Below are 15154 nucleotides of genomic sequence, written 5' to 3' on the forward strand. Positions count from 1 at the left end.
ATACTTCAACCCGAGGACTTAGTTCTGTTTCCATTTAAGCAAATAGTTTGCATTTACAGCTTTGGCTTAGACAGATCGGCTTGTCTAAGCTTCTTCCACACATGAACTCCCTCCTTCCACATTGCATCACCTTCAATTTTCACCGTACCGTCTGGCTTGAACGTTCGCACGCTCTCTTGCCCGCTAGTTCCCCAGCCAAACCTATCTTGACCAGCCGCAGTCTGGCCCTGCACGAAACGGCTCAAGGGACCAACCAATGCTTCATATGTGTTCTTCCTCTCAGTCGAGGTAAGAACATCTCCGTTACCCCAGAACCATAATGGGTAATCAGAAGAGTGTGTCACACCCCACTCGATCGGCATCGCCTTATCCATACACTTGGCACGGTACTCGATGCGATATCTATATAGTAAGCTCGACGCATCCACACCCCCAGTATTAGAAGTGAGCGCATGGATGAAGCCACGTTGCATGTGGTGGACCTGCATATCGGCATAAATCTTGCCCCAGGCGTCAGAGACCCAGTCCTTGCAATCGGATGGTAGTTGGCCATTAGGAAAATGCAGTGGGAGAGCAGCATCGACAATCCTCTCGGGATAATCGGCAATCAGACGCGTCCGGACTGCAGATAATGTGTTGGCTTTGGGTGGGAACCAAACAGCGTATAGATATCTTTCGTCGCGGCACTCGCCTATCATTAGTCGGACGTTCCGAGCGAGCATTCTGCGCGCGAATTCGCCATTGTCGAGAGACTCGAACAGTGTTGGAAGAACGAAGCCAGCGTCAGTTGTAGGTCTGAATTGATGCACATCAATTGTCTTCCCTGCTTCGAGCAGAACTTTAGCTGGTAGCGATCGGAGTCGGGCCAGCTTTTCGTTTCCGGGAAGAGTCAGGGAAATTCCAAGTGCAGTGAGGAGTTGATTGAATTGTATCTGTGTCTCGGCTGGACTTTTGGGCTGCACGGCGGGCGAGTTGGAGAACATGCATGCCTGGCGGACAATGGCATGCGAATCGGGTTGGCGGAGGTCGTATGCTAGCTGGTGAAAGACAGAATTGGCACCTATTCAAATTTGAAGTCAGCTCAGGTCTGAGACAAAGTCACAGAAGCTCGATCATACCCGCAGAGTAACCGGAGATCGTGATATTGTCGGAATTTCCACCAAATAAATGAATATTATCCTTGGTCCACTCCAACGCCAGTCTCTGGTCCCAAAATCCATGATTACCCACTGTTTCGCCGACAGACGCGGCATCCTCTGCCAACTCAGTCGAGTAAAGGAAGCCAAAGAGATTCACGCGATATGCAGGCATGACAACCACAGCATTGAAATCCGCTTCGCCTAGCAAGGCTCCTGCATTAAAGCCATTTGGAGAGCCGAATTGGAGCCAACCGCCATCTAACGCCTGCAGATCAGTATCTATTTCTCAGATGCCAAGGTGACTGGCTGAGTGTATACGTACGAATGAAAACAAACACAGGCCATCCACCTTTGGGGGCCTCGCCTGTTGGAACCCAAACATTACACTGGAAGCAGTCCTCCGTCCAGGCGTCCGGGTTCTCAGGTGAGAGCTGCAGGAAGCCGGGTTGCGGACATAACCCCGCTCCGCTGTCGCACTGACCGGGCGATTGCTGAGTGCCGTAGGTGAAGGTCGACGGCAATCGGCGAGCTCGTCGCCATCGCTGGAGGGGAGGGAGAGCGTATCGAACGCCGCCAAAGTAGTGGCAGAAATCTGAATTCTCTCCAGTGGGTGAGATCGTGGCACCCTGGATGACGCCGCGGTGGGCGAGATCCTTCAGATAGGGGCGACGAGATGTTTCCATTTCGACGAATTGCTCTCGGAAAGGTGTGCAATCGGAGACGAGCGGATGGGCAACTGGAGTTCAAAACCCTAACAAATAGGGTAAGAGAAGAGGTTATTGCTGACGAGGACGACACTACTTTTTTAGATTATTGGTTCTGCAGGTATGCGCACTGTCCAGGACACGCTGCTCTTTTATCGCCCGTCAAAAACAGTTCCGCCATTCCGCTCTGGCCTTCTTATCCATTGTAGATAATGGCTGCCGAGATAAAGGATGAAATGGAGCTTTTCATTGGTGATGGAGACGAGCGGATCGGCAATTTGGAGCTTCAAAGTTGGAGAAACGGAAGGAATGCGGGGAGTCTCGGCGCTCGGTGACTAGATCTGTCGCCGATGCAACACCCGCGCAAGTAAAAGTATCGGGGCTTCGAACTAAGTTCTCGGGTAGACGTTGAAAGTTCAAATATAGGTCAACAACAATATAAGTCGCGACGCGTTAAATAGGAACAGGTAGTATTCCCCTGGGACGGTATCCACTTTGTACCCGAGTGCCACTATGGATTGGTCCCGTGGTCCCTAAGGGGGAATTTGGGGTAGAAATCTATAATTATTATGCCCCGCTTACAAAATGCACATCGAGAGCAAGCTATCTAGGCACTAAAGAAGCTTGGGAAAAAATCGATTTGGAGGTTCTTCTGGGTCGAGGCCCATTCATCGTATATTGTTATTTGTAAGAGGTCATATAATTCGGAACGAGGGGAGCTAGCCCCTTAGTTTATATACGTAGAGTCACTTAAGGAGGCCACAGGCCATTCCTAGTCTCGGATAGATCACAAAGACCTATACCTTCATCTTCACAGCTTCGTCGCTGGAAGTGTTATTATCACCATTGTCAGACTGCTCCTGGCCAACCTGGAGCTGGAGCATACGACGTGCGACACGAGGAGGGTCGAAGATAGACTTCGACTGTGCGAAGATTTCGTCGATTTCCTCCAGGGTGCGTCCTTTGGTTTCGGGGAAGAAGAAATATACACAGGGCACGATTGCCGCGTTTGTAACGGCGAAAATAATGTAGTATCGGTTGGAGATCGTGTCAAACCCAACAGGTGTGATCTCGGCCAATAGGAAGTTGAAGGCCCACACAGTGGCAGTTGAAACAGCGTTGACTGCGGCGCGGACTTGTAGTGGTGCCATCTCTGCAGCATACAGGAATGTCAGGCCGGAGTAGCCGACAGTGAAAATAAACTGGAAGGCATAAAGGAACACCACTGCTACAACGAGAGCGCCAGTATTTCCCTCCTGCCCAGTTGTGCCGGCTAAAATCGCCATGCATATTGACATAGCGCCCGCAGACCAGAGCATCAAAGGACGGCGGCCTAGACGGTCAATTGTATAGAAGGCGAGGAATCCACCTAGCGGTTGTGTCAGACCCATGGCGGCAGCGAGGATTCGAGAACGCACAGCGTCCATGCCAAGGTACTGCTGGAAGATTGTGGTTGCGTAGTAGGTGATCAAGTTCACTCCACACATTTGCTGAAACATCTGGCCTGTTGCAGCTAGATATGCGCGATGGAAAAGTCGCTGCTCGCCCATAGTGAACATATCACGCCAAGATGATGCCCCGGCTTTGGCTAGAGATGTTTCAATGTCGTAGATCGTATTTCTGATTACCTCAGAATCAGCATCAACATCTAAAAGAGCTTCGAGGACCTCCCGGGCTTCTTCAATGCGACCCTCTTTAATGAGCCAACGAGGCGACTCAGGAAGAAACATTATAAAGGTCATGGCAATAAGACACAGAATAACTTGGAAGGCGAGCGGGAATCTCCAGGACACCGAGCTGCCTTTAATGAAGTAGAAGCCGAGGTCGATCCACAACGCACTTGTAACACCGATTCCAACAAATATGCCATCGGTGACAACATTGGAACCTCGCTTATGTGAAGGAGAAATCTCAGACTGCCAAACAGGGACAGTCGCAAGATAACCACCAATTCCCAGGCCAAGAATCAATCGCGCCACAATAAACTGAGCAAATTGGAACGATGAAGCCATGAGGATGGCGCCGATTATAGCAATGAAATTGGTGATGAAAATGACCTTTCGTCGGCCAAGGAGATCGCCGAGGTAGATGCAGGACAGAGCACCAAAGATACCTCCTGCGGTATAAAGTGCGATAACCGTGCCTGCCATGACGCCCACGTGTTAACCCGGACTCCGGAGCCAAAATAACCATATTTCAGCCGCACTAACCTTGAATAGTAGAATTTTCGTGTTTAGTCGCAGCATCACCATGCAATGTATCCATTCGTGGGAATTGGGCATTAAAAGTCTCGAGAGTCAATAATCCACCTGCAACACTCATATTGTATCCATAACAGGTGAAAGTCGGGCAAACAACCAGCATAACAGCCGCCCGGAGGAGGGCATTGCCCCTTAGGCCCATATACGGTTTGAGCCCCATGATTTAAAGGATGATGAATATCTGTATGCCAAAGAAAAGAACTAGCACAAAGTGGCAAGCGGGCCCCTATATGCAAAATTCGGATCCATTAACAGGTTAACCTAGGCTCACGGATCCTATACCGGAGTCATACGTAACCGAAGCTGGTGATTTTGTGCGGGCATCGGCGTCCGCCGTTGATCAACATCAATGCCACACTCAAAACGATCTGGTGGGACCCTGGTAATTCCGGGGGATTCCACCCCTGCAACCCTGGGATTATGCAACCCCGGACGCCATGTTGAGTTATTGCTAATAGTTTTATTTTATTCCCAATGAACACGCAACTGTTTAGCAATTACAATTGGTGCCCAGAATCCCACTTTCTGTGCCTGTTTGCAAAACGCGGGGAATTTTATTTCCCCCACAACTGACCCAGTGGACCCAGCCGGTATGGTCGGTTGCGGGCAGCGATTTAACATATGATTACCTCTCTGGATCTACAGCCAAGCCTAGTGGACTATCTATGCTTGTTTTATACAGGGTTGAAGGACTGCCGTGAATTCTAATAATATGAGGTCAATTGGGAATTTAATTATACGTAACGAGCCTTGCAACTGGTTGGCGCTCGGACAAAGAAGCCGGTCCTCGGCTATACGAGAGACCCACTTGAAGAGAGTCATGCTGATTGGAAATTCTTTGGTGGCTGATCTCGCTCAATTTGAGAAATAAATTGAAATTTGGACTCTCAAAATATGCAAGGCCTCGAATTACTACGATGAGGCCTCCTGCGCGCTAAAGTGCTTGACAACGTATTAAGTCTACTGTGCAAATATAGGTTTTCAAGTGAGACGAAGCTAGAACCTATATTATGGAATTCCAATCAGTGATCCAACATAATTTACGGTCCTGGTTTGCTTTATTCAGACTACAGTTAGCAAGAAAGAAAGCTTGGAAATTACTCGCCAACAAAATGACCACTTACCTGCCAGCATTATGTAACCGCCTCTTGCCGCATTGTAGACAACCACAAGAGGGCATAGCCACACAAAGGCGGCCCCAGATGGCATACAGCTCGAGATGCCTGCGCTCGGCTTCGGAATTCTCTTCCGGCCAATTCTCGTTGAATCTCTTCTCCATAAGATCGACCATTGTATCCATTCTGATCGCAAAGAGATCTTGAGTATCATACGCATTCAATGACAGTCTCCCGACATGCTTGCTCAGCATATCCAAAATTTCTGCCACTTGATATCTGCTTGCTGGGTCTTGCTTAAGTCGATTTCGCACATCATGAAGCGTACTTCGAATAATGTCGCACTTCAAGCCATAGCAACGACCTGGAGACGCACCACCTTCATAAGCTATCATTTTGATAATATCAAACTTTGTAGCAAGATCCCCCAAGATGTCAGCCATATTAGCAACACCAATAATACACTGATCCTCTAAATCTCTGAGATTCTTGCTCCATTTCAAGAGAAGATTAGAAAGAGTTCTTCGTGCTTCGGGAAACTCATTTACCTCGTTTGAGATCACGACTTCAGACACAAAGGGTTTGATGAACATACCTAGAATTTTAATAATCATGCGAACCGGAAAGGCGATGTAAATCGACTTTGGGATAGACACAAAATTATGATATTGTTGATTTAATGCTCTTGTTCGAGCTAGGAAATAGGATATTTTATAATCTCGACAACCCTATTCTCTGGAGATATGTACTATTGTTCCTCGGCCTTGCCCTTTGTCTAAGTACAAAGGTTTTCTTGTCTTGGACGACAACGCTTCCTAGCCGAAGTTGGACCCTTGCTTCTTTCGAAACTTTATAGCACCTTTGTGTACTTCATTGTTCCTCTCAAGGCCTAATAAAGCCATTACGTACTAAAATAGATGCAAAATACAAAGCGTAAGGAAACAATAAGACCACATTTTAAGACTTTGTATCACTGGTCTAATCTAGTCCTTGCGGTTTCATCACACCTTGGAGTAAGCAATGATTGATTTTTTGTGTTTTGTGATGCCCCACAGCGGGTAATAATAACTTGTTCAATTTAGGGAACGAAGACATGAAATAGAAGAAACATATTTTCGAAATCAGACGCTTGGATGTATTTTTTTTTTTTTTTTTTGAAGCATATCTAATTGAGGCATCAGCGAAAGACCAAGCCCATGGTGAATGAGAAGCTTGATGAGCGACCATGGAAGCAGAGGCTTTCGGGCGCCCGACTTTCACTTATTATGGAAATGTGAATGTTGCAGGTGTTCTATACATCCGGAAACTTCCAACGCCCGGCATTCACGAATCGATACAGTGAGCGGATTGTTTGACTTGTAATATGAGATGTCCTATTGTAAAAATCAGCCTTTATCAACACATTTGAGGGCTTTCTGTATCTTGACGGGTGGATTATATGGCCGTGAACCGTTATACCTGCCGAGTATCTCCTTCTATCTCTCTCCTGGTCGAGTATCTGATGACAAATTTGATTCATGTTATTAATCATCAATCTATTAACGAAGCTATGAAATAAGAAATATGAATAACGAGTATCAAGGTCTACCAAGACTAGGGGACAAAAGTCGGGCTCGACTGGGTACCAGAAGTGCTTCGAATAACCTCCGCCAGTCTTCCAAATTCAAGGCTCACGGCCATTTCTCTCGCCTGGTTAAATTGTTGAAGACCGGAGCGATGAAAGTTTCTGAAACTCACCTCCATATTTGCGAAGCGGGACGAAAGATCATGGGCAGTTGAAGCCGCATCCAAGATCAATTTACACTTCCTGATAGCTCGCTCTTCATGCATCTGCTTGAATGCAACGCATTCCTGTCCGTTAGTATTTATATGGGCCCCCTCGTCTTGAATGGTTTCTCTCAGACCTTCCACTAGAGCTCTGAGCATAGTGCCACAAGCGCTGGGGTCGATTGCCTCAGAATCAGATGTAGGAGCAGGAATAACAGCCTCCAGCATCTTCTCGCTTTCCTCGGAGGTCAACCTGACGGCAATATGAGCTGCTGTCAGTCTGGACCAGCCTTTGCAGTCTTGTTTAGCACCATGCTCATTGAGCCATAGAACAGAGTCTAGTCGGTTAGCACGAATTGCACAGAGAAGGGGGGTCTCACCTCCACCATCAGGCGCGTTAATAGGGAGCGACGATTTTGCATGCAAGTAATCTAGAAACTCGGTGCTGTTAAGAACAGCTGCATGGTATGCATTGCGGTTAAACGGTAGAACATCTCGCGTCTCGTATAGTGTCACACCGATCTTCTCTATCTGTTCAGCGAAAGCGGGAGTAACAAATGCGCAAAGACAAAGTGTCTCCTCGCGGGTTAGCTTGCCAGTATTTGGGTTCAACTCACGAATTCGATGTCCCAGAAAGTCAAAAAGAGCTCTAAGGAACTCCGCATTGTGCTGGTCGGTAATCATCCGCATGGTGGTCATAGTCGGGCGCGCAACATTGGCTGCCCGAGAAATCAGTGGAATGCAAGGGTCGTGGTACGGGCTCACAGTGAAGAAGTACTTGAGCATCCTGAAGGAGGCATGATGCCCTGCAATGGCAAGAAAGCTCCAGCCATACTCATTCACTCCAGTGCCGTCCAGGTCTGGAATAACCGTACGCAGCCACATGAAGCAGTCTGGACAATCGTCTCGGATCGTTCCTGTGATAACATCAGACTCGTTACTGGTGATTGGATAAACGGGTGTGTTGTTTTCATTCATTGTACCCTCTGCAGTACTGTAGGTCCACCAACGAACGTCGCGAACAGCACTGTCAATATGATTGCCATTGTGTTGATATGAATCGATATGCGCTGCTGCTTGCTTGTTCGTGTGCGCTAATTTTCGAATAGAGCAAAGAGCACCGTGGGTTAGACGAGGGCTGTCCTTGAGAATTTTATCAAAGACCAACCAAAGCAGTTCAAGAGGTAGGACACTAAGATCTCCAGGAAAATGCGAAATGTGCTCAGGTAGTGGAATGTAAAATGTTGCAGCTGAAGGAGCCATCTGGCAGTAAATTTGAGGGAGAACTCGAGGGAATTGGGGTCGAGGTTTGATGCCCAGGTGGTGCTGTCTGGATAAGAATGATTCCAGAAGTGGTGAGTTGTGCAATGGTCGAGTCCATGGCACCATTATATATCGTTCGAATGAGACATCAAGACATGTTGTCAGCTGGATTAGATTGTTTTTCTCCTTTGTCAAGGTCTTTGTCATTTTCAATTGTTTGGTTCATACTCATTGATGCATTATGTCCTCGAAAGACACCAATAATAGGACAGTGCGGTGGCAATATGAAGCATTGCGACGACTAAATAAAGTGATAAATGTACCACTTCAAACCTTGAAATGCCTTTGTGTCGGGTGTCTTGATATTCTTTGTACTGTACTGATCACTGACCGCAAATATCGATCACTGGGCATAGTTAAATGGCAGTGAGAAAGCGGACGAGTCGGAATATATAGAAACCTTCTAAGATTGAGAGCTGTAGGCGAAGCACTAAAATGCGATTGCTAAATATCATCTGATCAAGTTATGGACATATAATCTGCTTTTCGGGAAATGAAAGGATCTCTCCAGTCGAACCACGCGAATAGTTGAACAATGAAACTTCAACGTGCAATATCCCGACAGCTGTCAAGGTGGGCCTCGTGCCGAATGTAACAGAAAAGCCGAGTTAAAGATATCGGAAACCAAAAAGAAAACACATGATTACTCCGATAGTCTACCGAGTGTCGCTTTGCCTGCTCGGCTGTCATTCGCCCTCCCAAGTTCCCCACTAATCCATGACCCAATGCGCGACATTTCTTCCAGGTTGACGCCAGTGTGCATACCGAGGCTATGAATTGTATGGATGAGATCCTCTGTCGAAACATTCCCAGTCGCACCTTTAGAATATGGGCAGCCACCTAAGCCGCCAACGCTGCTGTCAAAGATCCGAATACCATGTTCCAGCCCCACAAGCGTGTTCACTAGAGCCTGGCCGTAAGTATCATGGAAGTGTAGTGCTAGGTCTGTATTGGCAATGCCGGCTGCCTTCAATGCTTGTAGAAGCTCCATTGTCCGTGGTGCTGTGCCCATGCCTGTGGTGTCAGCCACTGAAACCTCGTCGGCGCCCATTTCCAGAAGACTCGCAGTTATATCCGCCACTGTTGACGGGTTTACTTCGGGGCCTTCATAAGGGCATCCCAGTGCCACAGAGACATATCCACGGACTCGAATATTCCTGGTCTTCGCCAATGTGACAATGGGCTTGATCCGCTCCAGGGATTCGGCAATGGTACAGTTTGTGTTGGCTTTTGAAAATGCTTCGGTGGCTGCCGCGAATAGGGATATCTCCGTTGTGGTCGCAGCCTTCGAGTCGACACCGGTCGCGTCCGCCGGAACACCCGTCTCATCCATGATTTTCACTAGGCTCTCGAGTCCCTTGATGTTCGGCACAAGGTAGTTGTAGGCAATCGTATGTTGAGCTGAAGGTGGCGACACTAGAAGTTGTTGGCAGATCTCTGAAGTGCTAGCCATCTATCAAAGTTGAGTAAGCCATGTTAGTGGGTTTCTGAAGCCCGAATGCACTGAACTTCGCACCTGTGGCACCCATTTTGCCGGGACAAAAGACCCTGCCTCTATGGTGGTAACGCCGGTCTTGGCTAGTCGTTGAATCATGTCTAGTTTAGTCTCCATTGAAATGGACTGCTTTTCATTCTGCAATCCATCTCGAGGACCGACCTCAACAATGCGAACATGGTCCGAGGCTAACCGCGACTCGGTCGCAAGCCGCCGTGTAGATATGGGCGATCGAAGAGCCGTGAAGAAGCGCAATCGAGGCCGAGTGAGCATAGTGAAGAGCTCAATAAGGAGATTATAGCAGCTTTGTTTGAATATCAGAACAGTCTTGAGTCAGACAGGGGGACATGGGAGACGCATAGAAGGACGAGAGTACTGAGAGGGGGAGCTCATGAGATGCGGAGAGCACTTGGCCTTTCCGGGCCTAGCGTGTATTTGTGTCTGTGATCGTCCCACCTCCCACACCGCCTTTGCAGAAAAAAAGATTATCGCGGGGGAAAAGTCGTCTTATCAATCCACGGTCACCCCTCCATCACTTGAAAACACCTAAAAAATGGACAGCACACTTCGTCAGCCCAAGAAGCGGTTCGTCGGTAGACGTACTGCTGAAGCTCAGGCTCAAGCCAGTCCAAATACTGGAGATGTCGAGTCCACAGCTGTTCAAAAAGGTATCCAAAAACAACCCCTCTCACATGGTGCAATGGCAGCGCTAACTCGATTCCTTCTGTGCCAGCTGCACCCCGCCGAACCCCAAGAACCCTCAATCAGGTTCCGCCAGAAATCCTGAATGACCCCGATATTCAAGCCGCTATCGAATTGCTTCCCAAGAACTACTCCTTCGAGATCCCTAAGACCATTCACCGTGTTCGCACATCCGAGGCCAAGCGTGTGGCTCTACAGTTCCCCGAGGGGCTGTTGATCTTTGCTACAACAATTTCCGATATTCTCCAACAGTTTTGCCCCGGTATCGAGACATTGATTATGGGTGACGTGACCTATGGCGCTTGCTGCATTGACGATTATACTGCCCGCGCCCTGGGCTGCGACTTGCTCGTTCACTATGCGCACAGTTGCTTGATTCCAGTGGATGTGACTAAAATCAAGACATTATACATCTTCGTCGACATCAGTATCGATACCACTCACCTGATTGCCACCTTGGAACGCAATTTCAAGCCCGGCCAAACCATCGCAACGGTTGGTACCATCCAATTCAACGCTACCCTCCATGGCCTCAAGCCTGTACTTGAGCGTGCAGGTTTCCGTGTTGTTGTCCCGCAAATCATGCCTCTTTCTAAAGGCGAGATTCTTGGCTGCACATCTCCAACACTCTCTGAAACCGAAATTGATGTCATTCTCTACCTTGGAGATGGCCGTTTCCATCTCGAATCCGCGATGATTCATAATCCCACCATCCCCGCATACAGATACGATCCCTATTCGCGCACTCTGACACGAGAGAGTTATGATCACGACGAGATGCACACAATCAGGCGTGATGCTATTGCTACCGCAAAATCCGCTAAGAAATGGGGCATCATTCTAGGCTCCCTGGGCCGTCAAGGAAACCCTAACACCATGGCCATGATTGAGCGCCATTTGGCCGACCGTGGTATTCCTGTTGTGAACTTGCTATTGAGTGAGATTTTCCCAGGTAAACTGGCCTCCATGTCGGATGTCGAATGTTGGGTGCAAATTGCCTGTCCTCGACTCAGTATCGATTGGGGCTATGCATTTTCCCGTCCTCTGCTTACACCTTATGAGGCACTTATTGCTCTTGGTGTGCGTGAAAACTGGGATACTGAAAACAAGGGAGTGTATCCTATGGACTTCTACGCCAAAGAGGGGTTAGGCCGCACAAAGCCTCAGCAGGCTGTTAGTGGTACAGCTTGATCCACCGAGCGCTTAAGCCCATATTCATGACATAAAAGTATATACCCCACCCAGCCTTGGAAAATATAGAGCATAGGACAGCGGGTCTGGCCTTCGGGAAAGAGAATGAACATACCTTTACGTTGAAGACTACAACTTTCTTGCTTCACAGTAGCGGGAAATAGCTCTATGAAGAGCGTCTATTCTTCACACGACATATAACTTACTCGGTCAGGTTTCACAATCTTGGAAAGAATCAGCCCTCTGAAGTTCAATCAGGAGATCCGCGTCGTTTAAAGCCACGACGATTAATTGTTGACGCACTCATGGTTACGATTAGATACACAGAATACCAGTGTCTTCGTTAAACAATAGATTATCACAGTCGTATGTACTGATTAAGAACGCATACCTTCCCCTAAACCTAGTCCCTGGCGATCTAGACAACGCTAAGGCCGCGCCATGTGGGGACCTTCCAAAGAAAAAGAACAACAATCTCTCCAAATTCCGATTGTTCTCCACCACTACCCTGTTCATAATGAACTTCGCCCGAGTCCAGCTATAAAAGGCCCTCAAAGCCATCTGCCCCCGGGGCCGACCACAGACACCCGTCAATCTCCTATGATACACGTCCACGTGCCGCGACCCAGCTATCCCTGACCCCACGCAATGGCCTCGATCATCGACTCCATAACATCAGGCTCAGAGCCTTCCCAAGGCGACCCCAACATTTCCTGGCCAATGGAGCGCATCACACACCCACATCCTTCCCAAGAATGGCACCCATCCTCCCTCATGCCAGGCCGACGCGATAGCACCGCCTCCGAAGACTCGGAGGACAGCTCCGCAGACCAAGACACCCACATTTCAAATTATCCAAAGGGCACGAAATCGCTATCGGGAATCTCCCTGCGCGCTTTTCTTATCGGTACATCCCTCGGCATTACAAGCACGACCACCCTCCTCCTAATCACTGTCTTCCCAACGCCCCTCTGGCGCGTCCCGTTCTTCATCGCCTCGCTCAGCGCATTCCATTTCCTCGAGTTCTACATCACGGCTACATACAACACGCGCGCTGCGGACGTGGAAGCTTTCCTGTTATCCAGCAATGGGTGGGCCTATAATGTGGCACACGGATCTGCCATCGTGGAATGTATCGTGTCGCACGTGTTCTGGCCTGGACAATTTACGCTGGGGAAATGGCTTTCTGTGACTGAACCTGTGTTCGGAACTTCTATCCAGCTACTTCTCGTTGTTGGGTTGCTGCTTACGGGGGTTGGTCAGGTTATTCGGTCTTTTGCTATGGCGCAAGCGGCTAGTAATTTCAATCACCAGGTGCAGTCGGAGCATAGGTCGGGCCATATGCTTGTTACGCATGGGCTATATCGGTTTTTGCGGCATCCAAGTTACTTTGGGTTCTTTTGGTGGGGTCTGGGGACTCAGTTAGTGCTAGGAAATGTGGTGTGCTTTGTTGCGTACTCGTTGGTGCTGTGGAAATTCTTTTCGACGAGAATTAAGCGTGAGTGGTCCCCTTTGTTCCAGCTTTTCTTTGTTTTTCTTTGCTGTGGACATTCACTGACTGTTTGGTTTAATAGGTGAGGAGACATTCTTGATTCAATTCTTCGGTGCTGAGTATGTCCATTACAGGCAGTCGACTCCTGTTGGAATTCCCCTGATTCGTTGATACATCGATACCCCTGATCTTGAAATTTGAGCTAGAATAGACCGGGTTTGATCCCGGGGCTAAGGTTCGGCTTCTGTTTATTTTTTATTTGTACAAATTACGCGGTCTACTGTAGAATAGAACATTTCATATTGGAAAAGGAGGCATTGGAATATGTGAATAGTAATCGACCAAGTTATCCTATTCCGTATATTGAGACTCTCTTTTGAGAGACGGCATCATCAAGATGACCATATGATTGTAAACATGAGCAAAACCAAACCCCTTTGATCAATCTAAGCGCTAGCTGCGACCGGCGCAGCCTTCTCGGACTCAGTGGGGGGTGGGGTCACAGTGGTCTTATCGGCACCCGGTACCTCCGGCTTTTCAAAGCTCTTCATGGGGTAGTAGCCCCAGCGGTCAAACATCGCACGGTCCTCGTCCCATCCACTGCAATCGGTAGTCAACATCTTCTCACCAGTGAAGATGGCATTGGCACCAGCCTGGAAGCAAGCAATCTGCTGCTCCTCCGACAGCGCAATGCGACCGGCAGCAAGACGAACGATAGTGGCGGGCATGACAAGACGAGCGGTAGCGATAGTCCGGAGCAAACGATCAAACGGAATCATCTTCCGGTCACCGAGCGGTGTTCCAGGGATCGGAACGAGAGCATTGACAGGGAAGGACTCGGGGTGAGAAGGCAAGCTGGAAACGGTGTGCAAAAGGCCTACACGGTCGGCGTCTGTTTCACCCAGACCGAGAATACCACCAGAGCAAACATTGATACCGGCGTCACGAACGTGGTCCAGAGTGCGCAGACGCTCATCGTACGAGCGGGTCGTGATAATCGTGGGATAGAACTCGCGCGAGGTGTCGAGGTTGTGGTTGTATGCGGTCAGACCGGCCTCTTTCAGCTCCTTGGCCTGGTTCTGGTCAATCATGCCCAGTGTGACGCAGACCTCCATGTTCATGTCACGGATACCCGAGACCATCTGCTTGACGTTCTTGAGGCTGGTTTTCCGGCCGCGCATGTCACGCCAAGCGGCGCCCATGCAGAATCGGGTGCTGCCATTGGCCTTGGCCATGCGTGCCTTCTCGAGGACTTCGTCCACAGGGCTCATCTTGGTAGCCTTCAGGCCAGTGTTGTGTTTTGAAGACTGGGCGCAGTATGAACAGTCCTCGCTACATCCACCGGTCTTGATGTTCATCAATGTGCACATCTGGATGGCCGATGGATCATGGAATTTGCGGTGCAGTGCTTGCTGTACGCTATCAGTATTGATTCGGATGCTTGAGGCTTATCCGAGGCTACGGCATTTGATATCCGGGGCGCCAATTAAAGCACCAATGCATGGTCGGCGACCAAGTCTGCACTTACCGAGGCATATGTGAGTTGGTTCAAGGGGGTGTTATAGACTGCGCTGACTTCCTCGCGAGTCCAGTTGGTGCGAGGGGCTGTCGCAGCAGTTGCCTCGATCAGGACATTGGGGATGCGGCTGGCAAGCGAGGTAGCACTGGGAGGACCTTGGACGGTGCCGTAGGACCGCAGAACGGTCCGGGGCAAGCCCCGCGGGATGGGGAGAGACATGTTGGGTTTTGTGTGGGAGAATCAAATTGAGGAAAGAGAAAAGGGAACGGAGTCTGTTATACGGAGTTGATGAGTCGAAGGAGGGGAAGATTCACCGGCTCGACGGTTACGATAATCATGTGGGGAAGGTAGGACCGCGGATTAATCAATGTCATTGGATCCCATGGGCAACCTTAAGTCTTTGCAGAACACCAGATGGCATCATACCGGAAATACTAATTACAGGA

General features: G+C 49.0%; 8 protein-coding genes across 8 annotated transcripts; 2 read left to right on the forward strand and 6 right to left on the reverse strand.

Annotated features, from left to right (window-relative positions):
- Nucleotides 1-53: 53 nt before the first annotated feature.
- Nucleotides 54-1822, reverse strand: N7503_009826 (putative carboxylesterase; the record flags this gene model as incomplete). The annotated part of the gene is made up of 3 exons (XM_057069372.1): nucleotides 54-1060; nucleotides 1119-1397; nucleotides 1462-1822. The coding sequence occupies 3 exons, from the start codon at nucleotides 1820-1822 to the stop codon at nucleotides 54-56; spliced, it is 1647 nt and encodes a 548-aa protein (XP_056915983.1).
- An 818-nt stretch (nucleotides 1823-2640) lies between these two features.
- N7503_009827 (sugar porter family MFS transporter) lies at nucleotides 2641-3993 on the reverse strand (the record flags this gene model as incomplete). The annotated part of the gene is made up of 1 exon (XM_057069373.1): nucleotides 2641-3993. One exon carries the CDS (start codon nucleotides 3991-3993, stop codon nucleotides 2641-2643), a length of 1353 nt encoding a protein of 450 aa, XP_056915984.1.
- Nucleotides 3994-5100: 1107 nt separating this feature from the next.
- On the reverse strand, nucleotides 5101-5662 carry N7503_009828 (uncharacterized protein; the record flags this gene model as incomplete). The annotated part of the gene is made up of 2 exons (XM_057069374.1): nucleotides 5101-5107; nucleotides 5229-5662. The coding sequence occupies 2 exons, from the start codon at nucleotides 5660-5662 to the stop codon at nucleotides 5101-5103; spliced, it is 441 nt and encodes a 146-aa protein (XP_056915985.1).
- A 1150-nt stretch (nucleotides 5663-6812) lies between these two features.
- Nucleotides 6813-8249, reverse strand: N7503_009829 (uncharacterized protein; the record flags this gene model as incomplete). Its single annotated transcript, XM_057069375.1, has 1 exon — nucleotides 6813-8249. One exon carries the CDS (start codon nucleotides 8247-8249, stop codon nucleotides 6813-6815), a length of 1437 nt encoding a protein of 478 aa, XP_056915986.1.
- Nucleotides 8250-8902: 653 nt separating this feature from the next.
- Nucleotides 8903-10101, reverse strand: N7503_009830 (hydroxymethylglutaryl-CoA lyase). Its single transcript, XM_057069376.1, has 2 exons — nucleotides 9826-10101; nucleotides 8903-9762 (listed from the first exon to the last, which is right to left on the reverse strand). Exons 1-2 carry the CDS (start codon nucleotides 10075-10077, stop codon nucleotides 8953-8955), a joined length of 1062 nt encoding a protein of 353 aa, XP_056915987.1. The 5' UTR covers nucleotides 10078-10101; the 3' UTR covers nucleotides 8903-8952.
- A 256-nt stretch (nucleotides 10102-10357) lies between these two features.
- dph1 (2-(3-amino-3-carboxypropyl)histidine synthase) lies at nucleotides 10358-11697 on the forward strand (the record flags this gene model as incomplete). Its single annotated transcript, XM_057069377.1, has 2 exons — nucleotides 10358-10472; nucleotides 10538-11697. The coding sequence occupies 2 exons, from the start codon at nucleotides 10358-10360 to the stop codon at nucleotides 11695-11697; spliced, it is 1275 nt and encodes a 424-aa protein (XP_056915988.1).
- Nucleotides 11698-12345: 648 nt separating this feature from the next.
- On the forward strand, nucleotides 12346-13360 carry N7503_009832 (protein-S-isoprenylcysteine carboxyl O-methyltransferase; the record flags this gene model as incomplete). The annotated part of the gene is made up of 2 exons (XM_057069378.1): nucleotides 12346-13195; nucleotides 13272-13360. The coding sequence occupies 2 exons, from the start codon at nucleotides 12346-12348 to the stop codon at nucleotides 13358-13360; spliced, it is 939 nt and encodes a 312-aa protein (XP_056915989.1).
- Nucleotides 13361-13635: 275 nt separating this feature from the next.
- Nucleotides 13636-14927, reverse strand: N7503_009833 (biotin synthase; the record flags this gene model as incomplete). The annotated part of the gene is made up of 2 exons (XM_057069379.1): nucleotides 13636-14601; nucleotides 14718-14927. 2 exons carry the CDS (start codon nucleotides 14925-14927, stop codon nucleotides 13636-13638), a joined length of 1176 nt encoding a protein of 391 aa, XP_056915990.1.
- Nucleotides 14928-15154: the final 227 nt, after the last annotated feature.

The sequence above is a fragment of the Penicillium pulvis genome, assembly GCF_028828015.1.
Source record: "Penicillium pulvis strain IBT 33274 chromosome Unknown scaffold_8_segment0_segment0, whole genome shotgun sequence".
In the NCBI taxonomy this organism is placed as follows: domain Eukaryota; kingdom Fungi; phylum Ascomycota; class Eurotiomycetes; order Eurotiales; family Aspergillaceae; genus Penicillium; species Penicillium pulvis.